This window comes from Rhinopithecus roxellana, chromosome 12 (genome assembly GCF_007565055.1).
Source record: "Rhinopithecus roxellana isolate Shanxi Qingling chromosome 12, ASM756505v1, whole genome shotgun sequence".
In the NCBI taxonomy this organism is placed as follows: domain Eukaryota; kingdom Metazoa; phylum Chordata; class Mammalia; order Primates; family Cercopithecidae; genus Rhinopithecus; species Rhinopithecus roxellana.
Window position 1 is genome coordinate 108,850,980 of NC_044560.1, and position 27,605 is coordinate 108,878,584.

Consider the following 27,605-nt stretch of genomic DNA (forward strand, 5'->3'; position numbering starts at 1 on the left):
GGTGGCAAATGCCTGTAGTCCCAGCTACTCAGGAGGCTGAGGCAGGAGAATCACTTGAACCCGGGAGGCGGAGTGAGCCAAGATCGCACCACTGCACTTCAGCCTGGGCAACAGAGCAAAACTCTGTCTCAAAAAAAAGAAGGCAGAGACAAGAGGATCACTTGAGCTTAGGATTTTGAGACCAGCCTGGGCAACATGGCGAGACCCTATCTCTAAAAAAAGAAAAAACAATTAGCTGGGCATGGTAGTGCATGCCTGTAGTCTCAGCTACTTGGGAGGCTGGTGTGGGAGAATCCCTTGAGCCCTGGAGTTTGAGGCTGTAGTGAGCCATGATCGATTGCTCCACTGTACTCCAGGTTGGGTGACAGAGTGAGACACTCTCTAAGAAAAAGAATAAATAAAAATGCATTATGACAAAAACCAAGATGTCTCAAGGCAGGATGACTTCAGGGAGCCAGGTTCTCACATCCCCTAGCTGTGCCAAGGATAGGTTTGGGGGCTGGCCTTCCCCTCATGGTTCCAAGGTAGCTGCAGCTGCTCCAGATGTCACCAACAACCAGTGAAGGAAGAGGTCGCATTCTGTTGTGAGCATTGTTAAGTGCGAGAAAATCTGTCCCCGGAGCCCCCTCTCCTTTCAGCCCTCCCCTCTTGTTTCCTTACATCCCACTGGCTGTGAGGCACAGTCAGTGACAGCTGTAGACAGATCCACCAAGGTGGCATCCACCAGTGGTGATTCATCCTCACCTGGGATGGGGACACTTTCCTTGGACCAAGTTGGGGTCTGGTAAAAAGTATGCAGGGGATATTTGTTTTTGTTTTGTTTTGTTTTTTGAGACGGAGTCGTGCTCTGTCTCCCAGCCTGGACTGCAATGACGCGATCTCAGCTTATTGCACCCTCCGCCTCCCGGGTTCAAGCAATTCTCCTGCCTCAGCCTCCTGAGTAGCTGGGATTATAGGCGCCCACCACATACCTGGCTAATTTTTCTGTATATTTAGTAGAGGGTTTCACCATGTTGGCCAGCCTGGTCTTTTTTTTTTTTTTTTTTTTTTTTTTTGAGAAGGAGTCTTGCTCTGTCACCCGGGCTGGAGTGCAGTGGTGCAATCTCTGCTCACTGCAAGCTCAGCCTCCCAAGTAGCTGGGAGTACAGGCCCCCCCACCACGCCCGGCTAATTTGTTGTATTTTTTTTTTTTTTTTTAGTAGAAATGGGGTTTCACTGTATTCTCCAGGATGGTATCTCCTGACCTCATGATCCGCCTGCCTGGGCCTCCCAAAATGCTGGGATTACAGGCGTGAGCCACCACACCCAGCCAGGAGTATTTGTTTAAATGAAATTCTGGCCAGGCACAGTGGTTCATGCCTATAAGCCCAGCACTTTGGAGGCCGGTGATGGTGGGGTGGGGGGTTTCAGGAGAGGATGACAGGAGGATGACTCAAGCTCAGAGCTCAAGACCAGCCTGGGCAACATAGCAAGACCTCATCTCTACAAAAAAAAAAAAAAAATCAAAAATTAGCCGGGTGTTGTGGCGTACACCTGTGGTCCCGGCTACTCGGAAGGCTAAGGGCAGAAGAACTGCCTGGGCACAGAAGGTCAAGGTTACAGTGAGCCATGACCACGGCACTGCACTCCAGCCTGGGAGAGAGGGTGAGACCCTTTCTCGAGAAAAACTAATAACCCAGGTGCAGTGGCTCATGCCTATAATCCCAACGCTTCAGGAGGCCAAGGAGGAAAGATCCTTTGAGCCCAGGAGTTTGAAGCCAACCTGGGCAATATAGGGAGACCCTGACTCTATGTAAATAAATAAATAAATAGGGCCAGGCGCAGTCACTCACAACTATAATCCCAGCACTTTGGGAGGCCGATGTGGGCGGATCACTTGAGGACAGGAGTTCAGGCCCAGCCTGGGCAACATGGTGAAACCCTGTCTCTACAAAAAATGCCAAAATTAGCTGGGCATGGTGGGGCACACCTGTAATCCCAGCTACTCAGGGAGGCCGAGGCCCAAGAATCACTTGAACCCAGGAGGCAGAAATTGCAGTGAGCCGAGATCACGCTACTGCACGCCAGCCTGGGTGACAGAGCAAGACCCCGTCTCTAAAAAGAAAAAAAATTAGCTGGATGTGGTGGCACATGCCTGTAAGTCCCAGCTACTTGGGAGACTGAGGTGAAAGGATCGCCTGGGCCTGGGAAGCCATGGTTGCAACACTGCACATCAGCCTGGGTGACCAAGCGGGACTCTGTCTCAGAACGAAACAAAACAAAAATACATATTCCCTGGAATGTCCTGGGAAGCTATATGTATGTCGTGCCCTCCCAGCTGCACCTCAACAATGACCGTAGCAAACATCAGCTGCAGCCTCTCTTTGCTTCTCTCAGAAAATGAGGAGAGCTGAGCCTCAGTGACTGAATCTGGAAAACGGTCCTAAATGGTGTTCTGTGAAAGGTTCATATAGGCAAAGCGATCCCCAAATGCCAAAGGAGCCAAGAAACCAAAGAATGAGGTCGACACATCTAGTTTGTCAATACAGGATGGTTTATTAGGGGGAAACTTAAAGAGTATGGTCTTGGCCGGGTGCGGTGGCTCACGCCTGGAATCCGAACACTTTGGGAGGCCGAGGCAGGTGGATCACTTGAGGTCAGGAGTTCGAAACCAGCCTGACCAACATGGTGAAACTCTTGTCTCCACTAAAAATACAAAAATTAGCCGGGCGTGGTGGCGGGTGCCTGTAATCCCAGCTACTCGAGAGGCTGAGGCAGGAGAATCGCTTGAACCCAGGAGGCAGAGGTTGCAGTGAGCTGAAATTGTGTCACTGCATTCCAGCCTGGGTGACAGAGCAAGACTCCATCTCAAAAAGAAAGGAACCATGTTCTAGTGTATGGGGTAAGTGGATTGTTTCGGCCCCAACTCCAAGAGGATCAAGAGAGACCACTGCAGCTGCCCGAGAAATTCTCGCTCTCTGACAAGAAACACCCTACCCAGTCTGGGAAAGTTGCCAGTCCAACCCCTCCCCTTGGCTCAAGATTCTGGGAAATCCTAAATAATGTGTGCCACTGGCCTTTTTATCAGCTCCAGTAGAAATGCGTCTAGCCAGACTTGCTTTACAATTATGCATAATGGATAGTTGGGCCAGGCTCGGTGGCTCATGCCTAGTGCTTTGGGAGGCTGAGGTGGGAGGATCACTTCAGCCCAAGAGTTGGAGGCCAGCCTAGGCAATATGGTGAGACACCATCTCTACAAAAAAGAAATTTTTTTTCTTTTCTTTTTTGAGACGGAGTGTGACTCTGTCTCCCAGGCTGGAGCAATAGAGCAAAACTTTGTCTCAAATAAATAAATAAATAAATAAAACCTGCAAAAAATATATAAATAAATAAATAAAATGCCATCTTTCTTTCTTTCTTTCTTTTTTTTTTTTTTTTTTTGACGGTGTCTCGCTTTGTCACCCAAGCTGGAGTGCAGTGGCATGATCTCGGCTCACTGCAAGCTCCGCCTCCCAAGTTCACTCCATTCTCCTGCCTCAGTCTCCCTAGTAGTTGGGACTACAGGCACCCGCCACCACGCCCAGCTAATTTTTGTATTTTTAGTAGAGATGAACTTTCACCGTGTTGGCCAGGCTGGTCTCAAACTCTTGACCTCAGGTGATCCACCCACTTCGGCCTCCCAAAATGCAGGGATTACAGGCGTCAGTCACTACGCCCAGCTTCTTTTTTCTTTTTTGAGACAGAGTCTCACTCTGTTGCCCAAGCTGGAGTGCAGAGGTGCCATCATAGCGTATTGCAGCCTCAGCCTTCCCAGCTCAAGTGATCCTCCTGCTTCAGCCTCCCCAGTAGCTGGGAATACAGATGCGCACCACCACACGTGGTTAATTTTTTACAGGTTGGTCTCAAACTCTTGGGCTCAAGTGATCCACCCTCCACGGTCTCCCAAAGTGCTGGGATTACAGGCATGTGCCACAGTGCCTGGCACATTTTCTTCTCAGTGTTTACCTTTTTGCCTCCTCTGAGGTGCTGAAGTGCAGCAATAAGAAAGTAATAATTTTTTTTTTTTTTTTTTGAGACCAGGTCTTCCTCTGTTGCCCAGGCTGGGGTGCAGTGGTGCAATGCCGGCTCACTGCAACATCTGCCTCCCAGATTCAAGCAATTCTCATGCCTCAGTGCCCCCCAAGTAGCTGGGACAACAAGTGTGTGCCACCACACCCAGCTAAATTTTGTATTTTTTGTAGAGACAGAGTTTCACTATGTTGGCCAGGCTGGCCTCGAACTCCTGGCCTCAAGTGATCCACCCGCCTTAGCCTCCCAAAGTGCAGTGATTATGGGCGTGAGCCATGGCATCCGGCATCCGGCCCAGAATTCTTATACTATTGCCATTACTACTATTATTATGGATGATGAGCATTTGTTTCAGCAGCAAACAGGAACCTGATAAAAGCTAATGCATAGTAGCAAGCACTTCTACAGCACTTAGTATGTGGCGGGCCCCTCACAAGCAGATCTGCTATAAAAATTCATTCCATCATCACAACAACGTGCAAGGACATTACAGTCATCACCCTCATTTTGCAGATGAGGCAAATAGGGGAGGCTGAGGCACTTGCTTAAGCTCCCACAGCTAGTAAAAGGCAGAACTGGGATTTGAACCCGGGCAGGCTAGATCCAAAGTCCTGGTTCCTAGCTGGCATGTGATGTTATTTTTTGGCATTGAATTTACACTCAGGGCCGGGCGCGGTGGCTCAAGCCTGTAATCCCAGCACTTTGGGAGGCCGAGACGGGCGGATCACGAGGTCAGGAGATCGAGACCATCCTGACGAACACGGTGAAACCCCGTCTCTACTAAAAATACAAAAAAAACTAGCCGGGCGAGGTGGCGGGCCCCTGTAGTCCCAGCTACTCGGGAGGCTGAGGCAGGAGAATGGCGTAAACCCGGGAGGCGGAGCTTGCAGTGAGCTGAGATCCGGCCACTGCACTCCAGCCCGGGCGACAGAGCGAGACTCCGCCTCAAAAAAAAAAAAAAAAAAAAAAAAAAAAAGAATTTACACTCAGAAAACTCTGGTGAACACATGAGTTAATGAATAAATGTTATGCTCCCTTCTTGGCACGAGGTCTTCCTACCGCATGCTTGGTTGACACCTTCTGTGTGATCTTTAATTTCGCAAGTTTTTTTTTTTTGAGATGGAGTCTCGCTCTATCGTCCAGGCTGGAGTGCAATGGCACGATCTCAGCTCACTGCAACCTCCGCCTCCTGGGTTGAAGCAATTCTCATGCCTCAGCCTCCCAAGTAGCTGGGATCACAAGCGTGCGTCACCACGCCCAGCTAACTTTTGTATTTTTAGTAGAGACGGGGTTTCACTATGTTGGCCAGGCTGGTCCCAAACTATTTTTTTTTTTTTTTTTTTTTTTTTTTTGAGACGGAGTCTCGCTCTGTCGCCCAGGCTGGAGTGCAGTGGCCGGATCTCAGCTCACTGCAAGCTCCGCCTCCCGGGTTCACGCCATTCTCCTGCCTCAGGCTCCCGAGTAGCTGGGACTACAGGCACCCGCCACCTCGCCCGGCTAGTTTCTTGTATTTTTTTAGTAGAGACGGGGTTTCACCATGTTAGCCAGGATGGTCTCGATCTCCTGACCTCGTGATCCGCCCGCCTCGGCCTCCCAAAGTGCTGGGATTACAGGCTTGAGCCACCGCGCTCGGCCCAGGCTGGTCCCAAACTCTTGACCTCAGGTTATCTGCTCGCCTCAGCCTCCCAAAGCGCTGGGATTAGAGGGATGAGCCACTGCACCTGGCCTCTTTTTTTCTTTTTTGAGACAGAGTCTCACTCTGTTGCCCAGGCTGGAGTGCAGAGGTGCCATCATAGTGTACTGCAGCCTCAACCTTCCCAAGTGATCCTCCCACTTCAGCCTCCCTAGTAGCTGGGAATACAGATGCACACGACCACACCTGGCTAATTTTTTACAGGTTGGTCTCAAACTCTTGGGCTCAAGTGATCTGCCCACCATGGTCTCCCAAAGTGCTGGGATTATAGGCATGTGCCACCATGCCCGGCACATTTTCTGCTCAGTGTTTACCTTTTTGCCTCCTCTGAGGTGCTGGAGTGCAGCAATAAGAAAATAATAATTATTATTATTTTTGTTGAGACAGAGTCTCGCTCTGTTGCCCAGGTTGGAGAGCAGTGGCACGATCTCAGCTCACTGCAACCTCTGCCTCCCGGGTTCAAGCGATTCTCCTGCCTCAGCCTCCCGAGTAGCTGGGATTACAGGTGCCTGCCACCGTGCCCGCCTAATTTTTGTATTTTTCGTAGAGACGGGGTTTCGCCATGTTGGCCAGGCTGGTCTTGACCTCCTGACCTCAGGTGATCTGCTTGCCTCGGTCTCCCAGAGTGCTGGGATTACAGGCACGAGCCACCACCCCCCGCCTTGCAGGTGTTTTCCTAACACTTGACGATGACTCCATGCTGGCTTCCTCCAGGCCCCAGCGCCTTCTCCGGGCCCCCGGCGCCTCCTCCGGGCCCCCGGCGCCTCCTCCGGGCCCCCGGCGCCTCCTCCGGGCCCCCGGCGCCTCCTCCGGGCCCCCGGCGCCTCCTCCGGGCCCCCGGCGCCTCCTCCGGGCCCCCGGCGCCTCCTCCGGCCCCGGCGCCTTCTCCGGGCCCCGGCGCCTTCTCCGGCCCCAGCGCCTTCTCCAGCCCCAGCGCCTTCTCCGGCCCCAGCGCCTTCTCCACCCCCGGCGCCTCCTCCAGGGCGAATGAGTGCCTTGACCCTTCACAAATGGCCGAGTTGACCTCTCCACCTTTACCTCTCATGTATCCCGCTCTCTCCCTGGCTCCAGCGTCTTACTCTTCTTCTAAATGCATCCAGCTTTGTTCTGAATAGATGTTTGCCACTGTTTGGAAGGCCATCTCTCCTTCTATGCCCAAAAAACCTCCATCAAAATCTTTTCTTTCTTTCTCTCCTTCCTTCCTTCCTTGCTTGCTTGCTTTCTTTTTTTTTTTTTCAGAGTTTTGCTCTGGTTGCCCAGGCTGGAGTGCAGTGGCACGGTCTTGGCTCACTGCAACCTCCACCTCCCAAGTTCTGGTGATTCTCCTGCCTCAGCCTCCCAAGTAGCTGGGATTACAGGTGCCCACCACCGTGCCTGGCTAATTTTTGTATTTTTATTAGAGACGGGGTTTCACCTTGTTGGCCAGGCTATGGAACTCTTGACCTCAAGTGATCCACCCACCTTGGCCTCCCAAAGTGCTGGGATTACAGGTGTGAGCCACCGAGCTCAGGTGCATCAAAATCTTTCACGATGCAGACCAGGTTGTTGGTAGTAAGCCGTAACCCTGTCATATACAGGCCTTGAAGAAACTGGCCATAAACAGGATTTCTGCAGCAATGTGACATGCTCTTGATGGCTGTCACGCACACTGCTAAAAGCTGTTGGTTTACTGGAGCAGGGCAAGGAACACTTTCTAGAATAGATCCAGAAAATATTTCAGACTTACTGATTTTTCTGACTCTGCGTTCACCTGTTGGTGTTATTGTCTAAGAGCAGAACTTGGTAGAATGGCTTTTTCTTCCACATATGAATTCACGGACTCTAACTCCTCATTTGGATCAAATTGCTACTCTGATCGGAAGTGGGAGAACTTCAATTGTTAAATGACATGGATATGATCCTGGAAAAATTATTTTCCCTCCCATAAAGGCACAAATAAAACAGGCCTTTATAAATAGTCTTACTTGGCAAACTCATTTAGCTGAGTTCATAGGTGTTCTTGATACTTTCTGAAAACAAAATTATTTCAATTTTTGAAATGAACTAATTGGATTCTCCCTAAAATAACTAAATCTAAACCAATTGAAGGTGCTGAAAATGTTTTTACAGATGGGTCTAGTAATGGTAAAGCTTCTTATTCTGGATCACAAAGTAAAGTTTTCAGATGCCTTATACTTCAGCTCAAAAAGCAGAGCTTGGGGCAGGCGTGGTGGATCACACCTGTAATGCCAGCACTTTGGGAGGCCGAGGCAGGTGGATCACAAGGTCAGGAGATTGAGACCATCCTGTAACACCGGGAAACCCTGTCTCTACTAAAAATACAAAAAAATTAGCCGGGCGTGGTGGCGGGTGCCTGTAGTCCCAGCTACTCAGAAGGCTGAGGCAGGAGAATGGCATGAACATGGGAGGCAGAGCATTCAGTGAGCCAAGACGGCCCCACTGCACTCCATCCTGGGTGACAGAGTGAGACTGTGTCTCAAAAAAAAAAAAGCGGAGCTTGTAGCTGTAATTGAAGTGCTGACTGCTTTTGAGATGCCTGTTGCTGGGAGAAAAGCTGAACGTTGGGAGAGAAGGTGAGGCAGGGCTTGCATGTCTGCTAGACTTGCTGGCTCCTTGCTTCTAGCATTCGCATTATCTCAAGCAGCCATATGTTTCTCATTCACTAGATACACTGTTTCCTTTCAATCCTCACCAGCTGTTTGTTTGAGCACCAATAAATAGCGTGGGCTCCCAGAGCACAGGGCCTTTGCAGCCTCCGCACTTGCGATGGCCCTCGGTCCCATGTTCTCTCTCAAACTTGTCTTTTTCTCCTTCCTTTGACTCCACCAGACTTCATTGCCCCCACGACCTGGTGTTGGGTCTGATCACCCCAACACCTCTCAATGTAATTTTTGATTCTTCATACGTGGTTCATTCCACACAATTAATTGAAAATGCTTGGCCGGGTGCGGTGGCTCACGCCTGTAATCCCAGCACTCTGGGAGGCCGAGGCGGGTGGATCACGAGGTCAAGAGAGCGAGACCATCCTGGCTAATATAGTGAAACCCTGTCTCTACTAAAAAATACAAAAAATTAGCTGGGTGTGATGGCGGGTGCCTGTAGTCCCAGCTACTGGAGAGGCTGAGGCAGGAGAATGGCGTGAACCCGGGAGGCGGAGCTTGCAGTGAGCTGAGATGGCACCACTGCACTCCAGCCTGGGGGACTGAGCAAAACTCTGTCTAAAAAAAAAAAAAGTACAGCAAGAGTTCCTATTATTTGGGCATATGGTGGTATAGTGGTACCTCAACCCCAAATGATATGGCCTGTTGTAGGAGCTAAACATAAGGAGTCATGGAAAATATTAATGGCACTGAAAAAGATGAAGGCTTGGAAAGGGAAATATACTAAGTCAACACAATATAATCCTAATCACGTGTTAGAATTGACTCACAATGATTCAGTCTGGATACAGAGTTGTGTCCGTCTGCCTTTCCTGCTTGTAGTGGGTGATTTAAAACTGGATCTCCCTAATCACCGTGTGACTTGTCAAGAATGTAGATTGTTTTCTTGTGTGAATTCTTCCTTTTTTTTTTTTTTTTTTTTTTTTTTTTTTTGAGACGGAGTCTCGCTCTGTCGCCCAGGCTGGAGTGCAGTGGCCGGATCTCGGCTCACTGCAAGCTCTGCCTCCCGGGTTCACGCCATTCTCCTGCCTCAGCCTCCCGAGTAGCTGGGACTACAGGCGCCCGCCAGGTCGCCCGGCTAGTTTTTTGTATTTTTAGTAGAGACGGGGTTTCACCGTGTTAGCCAGGATGGTCTTGATCTCCTGACCTCGTGATCCGCCCGTCTCGGCCTCCCAAAGTGCTGGGATTACAGGCTTGAGCCACCGCGCCCGGCCGAATTCTTCCTTTTATAATACTGATCATTCGGCCGGGCGCGGTGGCTCAAGCCTGTAATCCCAGCACTTTGGGAGGCCGAGACGGGCAGATCACGAGGTCAGGAGATCGAGACCATCCTGGCTAACACGGTGAAATCCCGTCTCTACTAAAAAATACAAAAAACTAGCCGGGTGAGGTGGCGGGTGCCTGTAGTCCCAGCTACTCGGGAGGCTGAGGCAGGAGAATGGCGTAAACCCGGGAGGCGGAGCTTGCAGTGAGCCGAGATCCAGCCACTGCACTCCAGCCTGGGTGGCAGAGCGAGACTCCGTCTCAAAAAAAAAAAAAAAAAAGATTCGAGCATTAATCACCACCATCAGGAAACAGAACTGTCCCACCTCCACAGAGAAACTCCCTTGGGGTACCCCTTACTATTTAAATCCTCCTGGCCGGGTGTGTTGGCTCACACCTGTAATCCCAGCGCTTTGGAAGGCCAAGGTGGGTGGATCACCTGAGGTCAGGAGTTCAAGACCAGCCTGGGCAACATGGTGAACCCTTGTCTCTACTAAAAATATAAAATTTATCTGGGTGTGGTGGTGGGCACCTGTTATCCCAGCTTCTTGGGAGGCCGAGGCAGAACTGCTTGAACCTTGGAAGCAGAGGTTGCAGTGAGCTAAGATTGAGCCACTGCACTGCGGGTTGGGTTACAGAGCAAGGCTCCGTATCGAAACAATAATAACAATAAAATCCTCTCTTAAATTCTAATCACCTATGTTCACAGCTGGTCTGTTTTCTATCACTATATATAATTTTGTCGCTTTGAGAATGTTATATAAATGGAATCATTCAGTATGTAACCCCCTCCTTTCTTTTTTTAGAGACGGAGTCCTGCTCCGTCACTGCTCACTGCAGCCTCCACCGCCTGGGCTCAAGCGATGCTCCCATCTCAGCCTCCCGAATAGCTGAGCCCAGAGGCATGTGCCACCACACCTGGCTAATGTTTTTTTTTTTTTCCACTCAGCCCAGTCACCCAAGTTGTTATTTGTATCAATAGTTCATTTCTTTCTATTGCTGAGTAGTATTTTGTTGAATCCACTGGCAGCTTAAAGGACATTTGGGCTTGAGCCATGTACAGCTGCCATGAACAACTGTGTACTGGTTTGTGTGCAAACATGTTATTTTTTCTCTCTAGGACAAATACCTGGGAGTATCAAAATTATTTTTTGATATTTATTATTAAATTATTTTTTCTTTTTCTTCATAGTAATGATATTGTGTCCTATGTGGATTTCCCTCTCCCCAAACTTTTTTTTGTTTTGTTTTGTTTTGTTTTGTTTCGAGACAGAGTCTCTGTCACCCAGGCTGGAGTACAGTGGTGCAATCTCGGCTCACTGCAACCTCTGCCTCCCAGGTTCAAGCAATTCACCTGCCTCAGCCCCCCAAGAAGCTGGGATTGCAGGCACCCGCCACCATGCTCAGCTAATTATTTTGTATTTTTAGTAGAGATGGGGGGGGTTTCACCATGTTTGCCAGGCTGGTTTCGAACTCCTGACCTCAAGTGATCCGCCCACCATGGCCTCCCAAAGTTCTAGGATTACAGGCATGAGCCACCGTGCCCTGTCCCCTTCCCCCCTTTTTTGGTAGAGATGAGGTCTTGCTTTGTTGCCCAGGCTGGTCTCAAAGTCCTGGCTTCAAGCATTCCTCCCATCTGGGCCTCCCACAGTACTGGGATTACAGGCGTGAGCCACCATGCCTGGTCCCATTTGTGTTTCTATTCAGCAGTTTGTGTAAACTTGAAGTCTGTGAATTTGTGTGTGACACAAAGGTCTTAATTAATTGTCTACCAAGTAAGAGAAAGTGACTAATATCCTGTCCTGTGTGAAGCTGGCCAGCCAGTTAGGAATAACCATGTCCCGACCAGCCTGGGAAACTTGGCAAGACCCTGCCCTGATAAAAAGTTTAAAAATCGACTGGACACAGTGTCTCATACCTGTAATCCCAGCACTTTGGGAGGCTGAGGCAGGAGGATTGCTTGAGCCCAGGAATTGGGAGACCAGCCTGGACAACAAAGTGAGACTTCTGTATAAAAAATTGCTGGGCATGGTGGCTCACGCATGTAATCCCCGCACTTTGGGAGGCAGGTGGATCACCTGAGGTCAGGAATTAGAGACCAGCCTGGCAAACACAGTGAATCCCCATCTCTAGTAAAAATACAAAAATTAGTTGGGTGTGGTGGTGGGCACATGTCATCCCAGCTACTCAGGAGGCTGAGGTAGGAGAATTGCTTGAAATCGGGAGGTGGAGGTCACAGTGAGCCGAGATTATGCCACTGCATGGTCACTCCAGCCTGGATGACACAGCAAGATTCTGTCTCAAAAATAAAAAAAAACAAAAAATAATTAGCGGGCTGGATACGGTGGCTCATGCTTGTAATCCCAGCACTTTGGGAGGCCAAGGCGGGCAGATCACAAGGTCAGGAGATTAAGACCATCCTGGCCAACATGGTGAAACCCCGTCTCCACTAAAAATAAAAAAATTAGCTGGGCGTGGTGGAGGGCACCTGTGGTCCCAGCTACTTGGGAGGCTGAGACAGGAGAATCACCTGAACCCGGGAGACAGAGGTTGCAGTGAGCTGAGATCATGCCACTGCACTCCAGCCTGGGGACAGAGTGAGACTCTGTCTCAAAAACAAACAAACAAACAAAAAAATAGCAGTACATGGGGCACATGCCTATAATCCCAGCTACTCAGGAGGCTGAGGTGGGAGGATAGCTCGAGCCCAGGAGTTCAAGGCTGCTGTGAGCTATTATCACACCACTCCACTCCAGCTAGGCAACAGAGTGAGACCCTATCTCTAAAATAATTAATAAATAAAATAATTAGCTAGGTGTAGTAGCCACTAGCTACTTGGGTCCCAGCTACTGTAGTCCCAGGTACTGGGGTGGCTAAGGCAGGAGGTAATTCCTTGAGCTAAGGAATTTGAGGCTGCAGTGAGCTGTGACTGTGCCACTGCACTCCTTCCTGGGTGACAGAGTGAGAACCTCTATCAGTAATAATTATAATAATGCAGTATATTTTACGTAATAGACCACAGAGCTCAATGAATCCTCCTCACAACCCTATGTGGGTAGATGTTATGATCTCTGCTTTCCAGAATAGAAAAGTGAGGACCAGAGAGGGCGGCCTCTTGTTCAAAAGCAATACAACCAAGAAGGGGTAAGGAGTGTTTTGAAACCAGTCAGCCAGGCTCCTGGGCTCTTAACAAGGAAAGTAGCCTGTTTTCTAAAGCTACAGCTTCTGGAAGCAGCCAAGTTCCAGGTCTTTACCTCCTGACTGTGAGACCTCCAAAAAAATGACCAGGGATCTTGGAGTCTGTTTCCCCCTTTGTGAACTGGGGACAGTAGAACCTACTTCCCAGGTCTGCGGGGAGAAATTAGGAACGAGGAAGGTAAAGCGCGGAGCTGAGGGGCTGGCCTACAGGTGCTCTATACATATTAGTAATAATTATTAAGTTTGCTGTTACAATCCTTTCTCTCCCTCTGAACGACTCCTAATGATGCGTGGCTTTGAGAGCAAAAAAGTCAGGGTAAAGTTTTGCCACAAAGTCCAGAGGGCAAGACATTAAATCTAACTCCTCAAGGACTGGTGTCGGCAAGGAAGCAAGCTTCCCCTCCCCACGCTATCCTTCCCCAGCGTACCCGGCGAGCCTGAAGTCATAGGATAGAGATCTGCAGAAGCGATATCTAGATGCGGTTCCCTCTGTAAGGCGGAGCTAAATGGTGCTTTCGCCGAATGGGGAAGCTAGAACTAAATAATCTCTCTGTCGACTGGAGCCAACGAGAAACGGCGTTGGCGCAATGGGGGCGGAGGATGGGGACCCGCCCCCAGGGTGGGCGGGGCGTCAGGGACTTAATTGGCGCCTCGCGAGCCCGAAGGTTTCGAGGGCCCCGCATCGCAACGATGGCGGTGCGCTGGGGCATTGTGTCTGTCGGTCTCATCTCCAGCGACTTCACGGCCGTGCTGCAGACACTTCCTCGCTCCGAGCACCAGGTCCGCCTGCCCTCCGGATTCTGGGAAAGAGGAGGCGGGGGCTGGGACTCCAGAGTCTAACGGAGCAGGGAGTTTAGGGCTCAGGACTAGTGAGTGAGTCGTCATGGCAGTGAAACGTCTGCTTCCTTGCTACCTCCGTCTCCACCTCTGTTCTGCAAACCTGAATGTCTTGAGGTTTGGAAAGGTCTTGATGTGAGCTACTGTGAAGATAATTTAGATACTGGGGGATTTAATAATGGCTTTCCCCCAGATCTCTCTTTCCTGGGGCCCAAATGTCCAGCCCCCCATCATCTCTTCCCCCAGGACCACGTTTCCCCTTCTCCTGGTGGTAGCCTCCTCCTTCGCCTCCCTTCCATCCAATTTCCACGCCTGCCCCAACCCCTTAAATCCAATTTTTGCCCCCCTCCAGGTGGTGGCGGTGGCGGCCCGCGACCTGAGCCGTGCGAAGGAGTTTGCACAGAAACACGACATCCCCAAGGCCTACGGCTCCTATGAGGAGCTGGCCAAGGACCCGAATGTGGGTGAGTGGCGAGGGCGATGGGAGTGCTGGCTGCCGCCCCTGAAGCGCTGCCCCCGGCTGCCCCGTGTAAAATGCAAGGCTCCTCAGAATGGGCCAGTCCCTTTGGGTTCTGTCAAGACCTTTGGCTGGGAGGCGAACTGTAAAACGGGCTTGGTCTGGGACTGGCTGTCTAGTAGGTGTTAAACTCCATTTAGCGTTCGAGACCAGCCTCGGCAACATAGCAAGACCCAATCTCTACAAAAAATAAAAATAAATTAGCCAGGTATGATGGCACGCACCTGTAATCCCAGCTACTCGGGAGGCTGAGGCAGGAGAATCACTTGAACCCGGGAAGCAGAGGTTGAAGGGAGCCAAGATCGCACCACTGCACTCCAGCCTGGGCGACAGAGTGAGACTTGGTCTTAAAAATAAATAAATATATATATAAATAAATAAATTAATTAATTAAAATAAAATAAAAGAGAGAGAATGGCGAGAGGTAACAGCTTCTTCCTAAGGGCAGCTCCCCAGGGGAGACTGGGTGTGACGGACCACCTGGTCCCTGGGTGCTAGGGTGGGGCCTCGAAGTTGTGGGCGGAGCTCGGCGGTCTGGGTGGGTGGCGCTGCTGACCTCTTGACCTACTTACTCCCACCCTAGAGGTGGCCTACGTTGGCACCCAGCACCCCCAGCACAAGGCGGCAGTGATGCTGTGCTTGGCGGCGGGCAAGGCCGTTCTGTGCGAGAAGCCCATGGGCGTGAACGCAGCGGAAGTTCGTGAGATGGTCACGGAGGCCCGATCCCGAGGCCTCTTCCTTATGGAGGTGAGGGCAGAGGAGCCCTTCCAACATCTAGTATAGCAGTGCTTACCATTACTTAATATGGTTGCCAGTGGGTGGGCGGGGTCAGTGCATTTGCCAGGATGTATCTGAATGTCCTTGGCAGCATCTATTACCACGAGAGCCATTGCTTTTGGCCCTTAGTAAACACGGCAAGACTTAGTGAAATTGCTTGGATCTTCTGTCAGTTTTTTTTTTTTTTTTTTTTTTTTTTTGAGACGGAGTCTCGCTCTGTCACCCAGGCTGGAGTGCAGTGGCCGGATCTCAGCTCACTGCAAGCTCCGCCTCCCGGGTTTACGCCATTCTCCTGCCTCAGCCTCCCAAGTAGCTGGGACTACAAGCGCCCGCCACCTCGCCCGGCTAGTTTTTTGTATTTTTTTTTTCCATGTTTCACATTTAATAAGATTCTTCCACTTTAATGCATAAAACCCTTTGAAATCATTGTCAACCAGGAAAATTCATGTTAGAAAAAATTGGAATGAGAGCTAATATTCTATATTCAGAACATTTGAGAAGGCATTTTTGACTATTACAAAAGTTTAACAAAAAGTCTAATATGAAAATGTATATGACCTAATTTTTACATCATAGTAAAACAGGCCCTATGGAGAGAGGACATGGGTTTCTCTGCTGAACAGTCATTATTTATACTCGTTCCAAGGCTTCTAACATGATGATACTATTTCCTCGTATTACCACCATTCCAATATTGTTCTGTTGCCCACTAGTCGCCATCTCCACACATTCATCTATCACAAGGTTCATAAAGGGATCAAATCCCCGCAATATTCCTTGGACATGTCTACCACCATTTAATTTCAACGATAACTTCTTGTCCATAAATTTTTTCAACTCGGGAGGGTGAGCTTTGCTCATGGCGTATACTACGCGGGCTCACAGACGCCTTGGAACGGAATGCACGGCTTCCCTCAGGCTCCCGCGGTAGGCCCGGTGTCTCGTTTTTTGTATTTTTTTTTTTTTTTTTTGAGACGGAGTCTCGCTCTGTCGCCCGGGCTGGAGTGCAGTGGCCGGATCTCAGCTCACTGCAAGCTCCGCCTCCCGGGTTCCCGCCATTCTCCTGCCTCAGCCTCCCGAGTAGCTGGGACTACAGGCGCCGCCATCTCGCCCGGCTAGTTTTTTGTATTTTTTTTTTAAGTGGAGACGGGGTTTCACTGTGTTAGCCAGGATGGTCTCGACCTCCTGACCTTGTGATCCGCCCATCTCGGCCTCCCCAAGTGCTGGGATTACAGGCTTGAGCCACCGCGCCTGGCCCTTCTGTCAGTTTTTAAGAAAAAAATGCGAAGAGTGAAAGTGGCATAGACTGGCAATGGGCTTAGTTTGGGTGGGGTTCCAGGTAGAGGTTGGAAGGATCAAGTGTAGCAGGACGAGCCTCAGACAAAACTCCTCAGACACCGGATTAAAGAAGGAAGAGGTTTTTTATTCAGCCGGGAGTGTCGGCAGACTCGTGTCTTAAGAGCCGAGCTCCCTGAGAAAGAAATATTTGGTCTTTTTTTTTTTTTTTTTTTTTTTTGAGACGGAGTCTCGCCGTATCGCCGGGGCTGGAGTGCAGTGGCCGGATCTCAGCTCACTGCAAGCTCCGCCTCCCGGGTTCCCGCCATTCTCCTGGCTCAGCCTCCTGAGTAGCTGGGACTACAGGCGCCCGCCACCTCGTCTGGCTAGATTTTTGTATTTTTTTGGTAGAGACGGGGTTTCACCATGTTAGCCAGGATGGTCTCGATCTCCTGACCTCGTGATCCGCCCGTCTCGGCCTCCCAAAGTGCTGGGATTACAGGCTTGAGCCACCGCGCCCGGCCAATATTTGGTCTTTTTAAAGGCTTACAACTTTAAGGGGTCCACGTGAAAGGGTTGTGATAAAGGGAGCAAGCGTGGGAAACGTGACTGGGGGCTACATGCATCAGCTAATAGAACAAAAAGTTTTACAATGCTTTTTTTCATACAGTGTCTGGAATTTACAGATAACATAAGTAGTTTAGGCCAGGGGTTGGTGTTATTATTATTACTTTGTTTAACTCCTAGGGCCAGGTGGTGGTGCCAAGGTTGTCTGGCTATTTATCTTACTTTTGTTTCTCGCTCTCTCTTCTCCTGTCTTGTGAACTAGGCAAGGTGGGGGGAGGAGAGCAGCAGGAGTAGTAGTGGTCTCTTTCCTTACAAGGAGCCCCCTACAAACCTGCAGTGCAGTGCAGGGCAGTGGCGTGATCTTGGCTCACTGCAACCTCTGCCTCCCGGGTTCAAGCGATCTTCCTGCCTCAGCCTCCCAGGTAGCTGGGATGACAGGCACCCGCCACCACGCCTGGCTAATTTTTGTATTTTTAGTAGAGACGGGGTCTCACCATGTTGTCTAGGCTGGTCTCGAACTCCTGACTGCAAGTGATCCTCCCGCCTCAGCCTCTCAAAGAGCTGGGATTACAGGCGTGAGCCACCGTGCCCAGCCCCCACCTCAAGGTCTTTAATGTAATCCCATCCACCAGGACCCCTTAGCCTTGTAAAGTCACACATTCACAGACTCCAAGGATCAGGACATGGATATCTTTGGGGGCACCAGTAGCCTACTGTCACAACACCCAGGCTTAGAGCCTGCTCCTGGCTCCCCGGTGTCCCCAGGCCCGTGTTCACGCTCCTCTCCACTGCTCGGAGCCTGGATGGACCTGGACCACATGCGTCTGGCCCCGCCCTTGCCCTGTGAGCCCTGACACTCTTGCGTCAGCACTTTTAGAAATTGCTGGTGTGGGTGGGGCACAGTGGCTCAGGCCTGTAATCCCAGCACTTTGGGAGGCCAAGGCGGGCGAATCACCTGAGGTCAGGAATTCAAGACCAGCCTGGCCAACATGGTGAAACCCTGTCTCTACTAAAAAAGTACAAAAATTAGCCGGGTGTGGTGGCGGGCGCCTGTCATCCCAGCTACTTAGAAGGCTGAGGCAGGAGAATCACTTGAACCCCAGAGGCAGAGGTTGTGGTGAGCTAAGATCCCGACACTGCACTCCAGCCTGGACGACACGAGCAAGACTCTGTCTTAAAAAAAAAAAATTCTGGAGTTCAGCCTTGGGACCTTTGCCCATTCTCCCGGCTCTGCCCATGACATTCTTTCTCGGGCCCTTTGCCTAGTCCACGGAGCTTCCATCTCCCCTGGCATGTCAACTCTTCAGGGTGTCACTGCCCCGGCCCTACTGCGTGAAGGAGCCTCCGTTTTATTTGTGTCCTTGGTATTCCTTTGTTCATCCCTTAGTCGCCTATTCTCTGTCTCTCTAGACTGGGTGCTCCAAGAGGCAGAACTCTGGTTTTTGTTGTCATTGTTGTTGTTGTTTTGTTTTTTGTTTTTGTTTTTTATTTTTTTGAGACGGAGTCTTGCTCTGTCGCCCAGGCTGGAGTGCTGGAGTGCAGTGGCATGATCTCGGCTCACTACGAGCTTCGCCTCCCGGGTTCACACCATTCTCCTGCCTCAGCCTCCCAAGTAGCTGGGACTACAGGCGCCCGCCACCATGCCCAGCTAATTTTTTGTATTTTTAGCAGAGACGAGGTTTCACCGTGTTAGCCATGATGGTCTCGATCTCCTGACCTCGTGATCCACCCGCCTCGGCCTCCCAAAGTGCTGGGATTACAGGGGTGAGCCACCGCGCCCGGCTGTCATTGTTGTTTTGAGACAGAGTTTTACTCTGTCGCCAGGCGGGAGTGCAGTGGCGTGATCTTGGCTCACTGCAACCTCTGCCACCTGGCTTTAAGGGATTCTCCTGCCTCAACCTCCCGAGTAGCTGGGATTACCCTGTGGTCACAACAGTCGCTTTCGGAGGTACTAGGGAGTTAAGGCTTCAACACATGAATTGTGTTTGGCCGGGTAGAAGTGGGAGGGAGAGAGACACAATTCAGCCCCTAACATGAGGAGACTGGGGCAATGGTCCAGATGAAAAAGGACTAAAGTCAGTAGGGCTCGGTGGCTCATGCCTGTAATCCCAGCACTTTGGGAGGCTGAGGTGGGAGGAGTGCTTGAGCCCAGGAGTTAAGACCAGCCTGGGCAGCATAGTGAGATCCTATCTCTATTCAAAAAAATAAAAATAAAAAGGAAAAAGAAGAAAAGTCAAGAGAGTCAGGAGCAAAAGGGATACAACTTGGGGTCTGATGGGCTGTGTTTGGAGACTGGGTCGCAGTGGGTATCCCCCCACGATTGGGACCCCCGAAGGGATTAGAACTGGTTCGTTAACTCCTTTGCTTGTGGTCTGCAGGCCATCTGGACCCGCTTCTTTCCTGCCTCCGAGGCTCTGAGGTCTGTTTTGGCCCAGGGAACTCTAGGAGACCTCCGGGTAGCTCGGGCAGAATTTGGGAAGAACCTCACCCATGTTCCCCGGGCTGTAGACTGGGCCCAGGCCGGGGGTGCCCTGCTGGACTTGGGCATCTACTGTGTCCAGTTCATCTCCATGGTCTTTGGAGGGCAGAAGCCAGAGAAGATTTCCGTCATGGGAAGGCGTCATGAGACAGGTACCATCTATCCTGGAATATTTCATAGTGATGGGAATGACTCTGACTCCCTGTAGAAGCACTGAGCTGGGGACAAGTCTCTAAGTTAATGAGAATTAGATCAGACACCTAGAAGAACAACTTTTCATGAAGCCAGAGAGGATTAGAGTCAAGATTGCAGGCGAGCACTATCCTGGGACTTTGCTATGTGATCTTAGCCAGCAGACTTAACATCTCTGAATCTTAATTACTTTACTGGTAAAGTGTCACTAATACGGTTGTCATGGGAGTGAATGAAGTAACTGCTGAGGCAAATGGCAGTTAATAAATATAAAATTATTTTTTGAAGTTATCTCCGTGATCCTTTGCTACATAAAAGACTACCCCACTTGGCCAGGCGCCGTGGCTCGTGCCTGTAATCCCAGCACTTTGGGAGGCCGAGGCAGCTGGATCACCTGAGGTCAGGAGTTGGAGACCAGTCTGACCAATATGATGAAACCCCATCTCTACTAAAAATACAAAAATTAGCTTAGGCATTGTGGCAGACACCTGTAATCCCAGCTATTTGGGAGGCTAAGGCAGGAGAATCGCTTGAACCCAGGGGGCGGAGGTTGCAGTGAGCCAAGATGGCACCACTGCACTCCAGCCTGGGCAATAGAGTGAGACTCCATCTCAAAAAAAAAAAGTTGCCCCATTTTGCAGAAGAGGCCCTTGCCTTGGCTTTCACTCAGCTGGAAAGTATCCAACAGGGCATGAGCCAGCCAGATGTGATGCCCTTCCTCTTTGACTTTTAACCCCAAGAAGCAAGAGGCAGTTCATGCTTTCATGCTTTATTAAAGTTACATTCAGCAGCAAAAAAAAAAAAAAAAAAAAAAAAAAACCTACCACAAAACTTAGTGACTTCAGTCCGGGCATGGTGACTCATGCCTATAATCCCAGCACTTTGGGAGGCTGAAGTGAGCAGATCACTTGAGGGCAGGAGTTCAAGACCACCCTGGCCAACGTGGTAAAACCCTGTCTCTACTAAAAGTGCAAAAAAAATTAGCTGGGCATGGTGGCATGCACCTATAGTCCAGCTACTCTGGAAGGTGAGGTGGGAGGATCAATTGAGCCTGGGAGGCAGAGGTGGCAGTGAACTGAGATGGTGCCATTGCATTCCAGCCTGGGGAACAGAGCCAGACCCTGTCTCAAAAACAAACAAGCAAACAAAAAACCTTAGTGACTTCAAATAGCAATCATTTATTAGCTTGATTCTGTGCATTGGCAAATTGCATCTGGGCTCTGCTGGATGGTTCTTCTGCTCGTCTTACTCCTGCAGCTGCAGTCAGTTGGCTGTTCAGCTGGGACTGGACAGTCTGGTATGGCTTCATTTATGTGTTACAGGTGGTAGGTGACTGTCTGGGAAGCCTTGATTCTCCTCCACCTGGCCTCTCCAGCTGGCTAGATACCGTTCACATCATGGTGTGAGAATTCCTGATGTGCGAGCACTTTTCAGGCCTCTAATTACACCATATTTGCTGTTGACCCATTGGACAAAGCAAGTTACATGGCCAGCTCAGTTTTCAGAGATGGGCAACTAGACTGTATTTTTTTTTTTCATTTAAGATAGTGTCTCACTTTGCCACCCAGGGTAGAATGTAGTGGTGTGATCTTGGCATGCTGCAGCATCAATCTCCTAAATTGAAATGATTCTCCTCTGTAAGCCCCTCAAGTAGCTGGGCATACAGATGCAGGCCACGACACCTGGCTGTGTTTTGTGTGTGTGTTTTTTTTTTTTTTGAGACGGAGTCTCGCTCTGTCACCCAGGCTGGAGTGCTGTGGCCGGATCTCAGCTCACTGCAAGCTCCGTCTCCCGGGTTCATGCCATTCTCCTGTCTCAGCCTCCCGGGTAGCTGGGACTACAGGTGCCGCCACGTCGCCCGGCTAGTTTTTTGTAGTTTTTAGTAGAGACGGGGTTTCACCGTGTTAGCCAGGATGGTCTCGATCTCCTGACCTCGTGATCCGCCTGTCTCGGCCTCCCAAAGTGCTGGGATTACAGGCTGGAGCCACCGCGCCCGGCCGTGTTTTTTGTTTTTGTTTTTGTTTGGTAGAGATGGGGTTTCCTCACGTTGTCCAGGCTGGTCTCAACTTCCTGAGCTCAAGTGATATACACATTTTGGCCTCCCAAAGTGCTGGGATTACAGGCATAAACCACCGTGTCCAGCCTTTTTTTTTTTTTTTTTTTTTTGAGACAGGGTCTCACTCTGTCATTCAGGCTGAGTGCAGTGGCACAATCATTGCTCACTGCAACCTTGACCTTCCAGGCTCCAGGAATCTTCCACCTCAGCTCCTGAGTAACTAGGATCACAGGCACAAGCCACCACACCCAACTAAATTTTTTATTTTTTGTAGAGACGGGGTCTCGCTGTATTGCCCAGGTTGGACATAAATGTTGAACTCCTGGACTCAAGCGATCCTCCTGCCTCCACCTCCCAAAGTGCTGAGATTATAGGTGTGAGTCACTGTGCACAGCCAAGACTGTACTTCTTGACAGAAGAAGAAAACTGGCACTCATAGAGGAAATTATATTGGCCATCTTTGCAAACAGTACCACAGAAAACAATGAAAAGCCAGAACAAAACAATAGCTTGAAGGAAGCACTTCGGAAGACTCAGTGGAATATCTGAATGATTTCCATGCTAAGTACTAGTTGAAACAACAGATTCCATTTATCAAGTGCTAATTCTTGGGGCCGGGCACAGTGGCTCACCCCTGTAACCCCAGCACTTATAGGAGGCTGAGGTGGGCAGATCACATGAGGCCAGGAGTTCGAGAGTAGCCTGGGCAACAAGGCGAAACCCCATCTCTATTAAAACTATAAAAATTAGCTGGGTGTGGTGGAAGGTGCCTGTAATCCCAGCTACTCGGGAGGCTGAGGCAGGAGAATCGTTTGAACCTGGGAGGTGGAGGTTGCACTGAGCCGAGATCGTGCTACTGTACTGCAGCCTGGGTTGAGAGAGTAAGACTCCATCTCAAAAAATGTATAAAAATAAATAAATAAAAAATGATAAAAATAAATAGCCTCTTAGGTGCTTTATGCACTTTGTATCATTTACCGTAATGCTTGTAACAACACTGTGAGGTGCGTTCTGTCATTAACCCCTTTTTAGTGATGAGAAAGCCTATTTGCACAAGCCTATAAAACAGAAGTTTGTACAGTGGAAGAACCCTGAATCAGAAAGATGTAGCCTCCAGCCCAATGTGGTGGCTCACACCTGTAATCACAGTACTTTGGGAGGCCAGGACGGGAAGATCACTTCAACCCAGGAGCTCGAGATCAGCCTGGGCAACATAGCAAGACCCACCAAAAAAAAAAACAAGTTTCTAATTAATGCAATGGCTTTTAGTATATTGGGGATTGTGGTGCATCACCACAATTTTAGACTGATTTTTTTTTTTTTTTGAGATGGAGTCTCGCTCTGTAGCCCAGGATGGAGTTAGATGAAAAGATGAAAAAACCTTACACCTTTAGCTGTAACTCCCCAATTCTCTCCTCCCCCAACTCATTCCTAAACAACCACTAATCTTTTTTCCTGAAAAGAAAGACTTACGTATGGATTTGCCAATTTTGAACATTTCATAGAAATGGATTCATACAATATATGACATTTTTTTTTTCACTCTGTCACCCAGGCTGGAGTGCACTGGTACCATCTTGGCTCACTGCAGCTCGAGCTCCTGACCTCAAGAGATCCTCCCACCTTGGCTTCCCAAGGTGTTGGTATTACAGGTGTGAGCCACTGTGCCTGACCCATCTCTGGTCTTCTTTCACTTAGCGTGGTGTTTTCTTTTTCTTTCTTTCTTTTATTCTGGCGGGCAGAGAGAGTCTCGATCTGTCACCCAGGCTGGAGTGCAGTGGCATGATCTCGGCTCACTGCAAGCTCTGCCTTTGGATTCAAGCGCTGCTTCTGCTTCAGCCTCACGAGTAGCTGGGACTACAGGCACTTGGCACTATGCCTGGCTAGTTTTTGTATTTTTGTAGAGACAGGGTTTTACCATATTGGCCAGGCTGGTCTTGAACTCCTGACTTCAGGTGATCCTCCTGCCTCAACCTCCCAAAGTGCTGGGATTATAGGCAGTCGCCACCAGCCCCAGCTAATTTTTTGTATTTTTATTTTATTTTATATATATATATAGAGAGAGAGAGAGAGAGAGAGAGACGGAGTCTCGCTCTGTCGCCCAAGCTGGAGTGCAGTGGCCGGATCTCAGCTCACTGCAAGCTCCGCCTCCCGGGTTCACGCCATTCTCCTGCCTCAGCCTCCTGAGAAGCTGCGACTACAGGCGCCCGCCACCTCGCCCAGCTAGTTTTTTGTATTTTTTAGTAGAGACGGGGTTTCACCGTGTTAGCCAGGATGGTCTCGATCTCCTGACCTCGTGATCTGCCCGCCTCGGCCTCCCAAAGTGCTGGGATTACAGGCATGAGCCACCACGCCTGGCCAATTTTTTGTATTTTTAGTAGAGACGGGGTTATCCTGCCCAGGCTGGTCTCCAACTCCTGACTTTAGGTGATCCGCCCACCTCAGCCTCCCAAAGTGCTGGGAATACAGGTGTGAGCCACCGTGCCTGGCCTAGCATGGTGTACTCAATGCTCATCCATGCTGTAGCACTTCATTCTTTTTTTTTTTTTTGAGACAGTGTCTCACTCTGTCACCCAGGCTGGAGTGCAGTGGCGTGATCTTGGTTCACTGCCACTTCCGCCTCCCAGGTTCAAGCGATTCTTCTGCCTCAGCCTCCCGAGGAGCTGGGAATACAGGCACATGCCACCACACCTGACTAATTTTTTGTATTTTTAGTAGAGAGGGGGTTTCACTGTGTTAGCCAGGATGGTCTTGATCTCCTGACCTCGTGATCCACCCACCTGGGCCTCCCAGAGTGCTGAGATTACAGGCATGAGCCACCGCCACCAGCCAGCACTTCCTTCTTTTGCCTTGCCATGCAAGAAGTGAAGTCTCTCACCCAAAGTTTCACAGGCAGGATTTGAGGCCCGTGCAGTCTCAGAGACTCTGCCCTGAGAGACCCCTGCTCTGACCCGGGACTTCCCTCCAGGTGTGGACGACACTGTCACGGTGCTCCTGCAGTACCCAGGAGAGGTCCACGGCAGCTTCACCTGCAGCATCACCGCGCAGCTCTCCAACACGGCCTCCGTGAGCGGCACCAAGGGCATGGCACAGGTGAGGCGCGGCGGGCCCAAGCGCTGGGGATTGTACCCCTAAAATAGAGGGGGGACAAATGGCCTCTAGAGCTAGATGAGGGCTTAACCAGCCAATTTCACATCATTGCTAAAGAGTTCATCCTCCTTAACCAAGCCAAGAGGTGGGTTCTGGGCCTCTAGGCTCTCCTTACTTAGGATTAACCTACTGCGCTGTCAAATATCCTTGGGCCTGGCCGGCATGGTGGCTCACACCTGTAATCCCAGCACTTTGGGAGTCCAAGGCAGGTGGATCACCTGGGTCAGGAGTTCGAGACCAGCCTGGACAACATGGTTAAACTCCATCTCTACTAAAAATACAAAAATTAGCTGGATGTGGTGGCAAGCATCTGTAATCCCAGCTACTCGGGAGGCTGAGGCAGGAGAATCGCTTGAACTCGGAAGGTGGAGGTTGCAGTGAGCTGAGATAGTGCCATTGTACTCCAGCCTGGGTGACAAGAACAAAACTGCATCTCAAAAAGTTTATATGTATACACCTGGCCGGCATGGTGGTCACACCTGTAATCCCAGCACTTTGGGAGGCTGAAGCTGGTGGATCACTTGAGCCCTGGAGGTTGAGGCTGCAGTGAGCTGTGATTGTGCCACTGTACTCCAGCCTGGGTGACAGAGTGAGATCCTGTCTCAAATGTATATCTTCAGTCCGGAGGAGAAGCCAGTTATTCTCAACCACGCTTAGTGGGCAGTTGTGAACTTTGGAAGCACACTCGGGGGAGGATCTGGGTGTTACCAAAGGTCAGCTTAAATGGCCTTCCTGGGGCCCTGTTGCTAGGAAAAAACCCCATTCTATAGCCAGGCATGGTGACTTACACCTGTAATCCCAGCGTGATTGGGAGGCTGAGGAGGGCAGATCACTTGAGCTCAGGAATTCAAGACCGGCCTGGCCAACATGGTGAAACCCCGTCTCTACTGAAAAAAAAAAAAAAAATACAGGTTGGGCATGGTGGCTCACACCTGTAATCCTAGCACTTTGGCAGCCCATAGCGGGTGGATCACCTGAAGTCAGGAGTTTGTGACCAGCCTGGTCAACATGATGAAACCCCATCTCTACTAAAAATGCAAAAATTAGCTGGGTGTGGTGGTGCATGTCTGTAAGCCGAGCTACTCAGGAGGCTGAGGCAGGAGAATTGCCTGAACCTGAGAGGTGGAGGTGGCAGTGACCCGAGATCGCGCCATTGCACTCCAGGCTGGGCAACAAGAGCGAAACTCCGTCTTGGAAAAAAAAAAAAAAAAATTAGCCGGGCATGGTGGCGGACACCTGTAATCCCAGCTACTCGGGAGGCTGAGGCAGAAGAATCACTTGAACCCGGAATGTGGAGGTTGCAGTGAACTGAGATCGATCCACTGCACTCCAGCCTGGGCGACAGAGCAAGACTCCATCTCAAAAAAAAAAAAAAAAAAAAGAAAGAAAAGAAATAAGAAGAAAACATGATTCACAGACCCACGAAGATAAATCCTCCTCTCTAGGCCCTAAGAACACCTTGTTTCTAACCTCCTAAGGTTAGGGAGACGTTTGCTCCTAGGGAGATAGACGGGATTTTTGTGTGACAGCAGTGTTGCTAAGGAACAAACTTCTAGCAACCAGAAATGAGGGAGGGTCCAGAGCTCCCTGGGGATAGACGGGACAACCCCTTTGCCACCAGGTTCGAGAGGGAGGCCCCTGCGCACCACCTGGCATGTTCCTGGGGGCAGCCCTAGGAGCACCATTGATGAAGACAGCAGCGCCACTTCCTCTCTCCCTCCAGCTCCTCAACCCCTGCTGGTGTCCAACCGAGCTGGTGGTGAAGGGGGAGCATAAGGAGTTCCTGCTGCCCCCGGTCCCAAAAGACTGCAATTTTGACAACGGGGCAGGCATGAGTTATGAGGCCAAGCACGTCCGGGAGTGCCTGCGCAAGGGTAAGGATATGGAGGGGTGGCGGGCACCAGGCTGGTAGAGGAATGTTGGGCTCTTTCCCACCTGCTCTGTCACCCTGCTGTTTAGAACTACATCTCCCAGGAGGTTGCAGTTAGCTGAGATCGCACCACTGCACTCCAGCCTGGGCAACAGAGCAAGACTCTTGCTTCCCCCCACCAAAAAAAGAACTATGTCTCCCAGGAACCCCTGCAGCATCCATCTGCCTGAACCAAGTATATTGTACCACATGGAATTCTGGGAATTGTAGTTATTTGGGTTTCGGGTGAGTGGATAGGAGGGGTCCCTAACTACACTTTCCCCGCAGGTCTGAAAGAAAGTCCTGTGATTCCCCTGGTAGAAAGTGAGCTCCTGGCTGACATCCTTGAGGAGGTGAGGAAGGCCATTGGAGTCACCTTCCCCCAAGACAAACGCTGACGTATCTCTGAATAAATAAAAACGTCGTTCCTATAGAGATCTTACATCTTCGTGGTAGTGGTTTGGCAGAAGCTGGAGAACCCAGTATCAAAGGGTCACTAGAAAATAATTTGGGCGGGGCCGGGCATGGCAGCTCACACCTGTAATCCCAGCACTTTGGGAGGCCGAGGAGGGCGGATCACCTGAGGTCAGGAGTTTGAGACCAGCCTGACCAACATGGTGAAACCCCCATCTCTAATAAAAATACAAAATTAGCCGGGCATAGTGGCACATGCCTACAATCCCAGCTACTCAGGAGACTGAGGCGGGAGAATCACTTGAACCCAGGAGGCGGAGGTTGCAGTGAGCTGAGATCGCACCATTGCACTCTAGTCTGGGCAACAAGAGCAAAACTATCTCAAAAAAAAAAAAAAAAAAGAAAGAAAGAAAGGAAAGAAAGGAAAGAAAGAAAGAAAGAAAGAAAGAAAGAAAGAAAGAAAGAAAGAAAAAGAAAGAAAGAAAGAAAGAAAGAAAGAAAGAAAGAAAGAAAGGAAAGAAAGGAAAGAAAGGAAAGAAAGGAAAGAGAAAAGAAAAGAAAGAAAGAAAGA

At 50.1% G+C, this 27,605-nt stretch overlaps 2 protein-coding genes across 4 annotated transcripts; one reads left to right on the forward strand and one right to left on the reverse strand.

Annotated features, from left to right (window-relative positions):
- The first annotated feature begins 13,516 nt into the window (after positions 1-13,516).
- DHDH (dihydrodiol dehydrogenase) lies at positions 13,517-27,180 on the forward strand. 3 transcript variants are annotated; one of them, XR_004052289.1, is made up of 7 exons: positions 13,517-13,641; positions 14,051-14,162; positions 14,799-14,962; positions 19,213-19,465; positions 24,530-24,654; positions 26,435-26,816; positions 26,909-27,180. XR_004052289.1 is itself a non-coding variant. In XM_030913796.1 (7 exons), exons 1-7 carry the CDS (start codon positions 13,552-13,554, stop codon positions 26,697-26,699), a joined length of 924 nt encoding a protein of 307 aa, XP_030769656.1. In that variant the 5' UTR covers positions 13,517-13,551; the 3' UTR covers positions 26,700-27,179. The 3 variants fall into 3 exon arrangements, 2 of the variants coding, with proteins under 2 accessions (XP_030769656.1, XP_010366922.2); XM_030913796.1 differs by having other exon boundaries at positions 26,435-26,585; positions 26,671-27,179; XM_010368620.2 differs by having other exon boundaries at positions 26,435-26,585; positions 26,909-27,044.
- On the reverse strand, positions 15,623-15,928 carry LOC115892398 (small nuclear ribonucleoprotein G). Its single transcript, XM_030913797.1, has one exon. The coding sequence runs from the start codon at positions 15,851-15,853 to the stop codon at positions 15,623-15,625; it is 231 nt and encodes a 76-aa protein (XP_030769657.1). The 5' UTR covers positions 15,854-15,928.
- Positions 27,181-27,605: the final 425 nt, after the last annotated feature.

Excerpts from the sequence above, each read along its gene's own strand:
- DHDH (XM_010368620.2), top strand. The coding sequence starts at position 13,552 with ATGGCGGTGCGCTGGGGCATTGTGTCTGTCGGTCTCATCTCCAGCGAC. Across the intron at positions 14,963-19,212 it reads GAGGCCTCTTCCTTATGGAG|GCCATCTGGACCCGCTTCTT; the intron begins GTGAGGGCAGAG and ends TGTGGTCTGCAG. Across the intron at positions 24,655-26,434 it reads GCACCAAGGGCATGGCACAG|CTCCTCAACCCCTGCTGGTG; the intron begins GTGAGGCGCGGC and ends CTCTCCCTCCAG.
- LOC115892398 (XM_030913797.1), bottom strand. The coding sequence starts at position 15,853 with ATGAGCAAAGCTCACCCTCCCGAGTTGAAAAAATTTATGGACAAGAAG.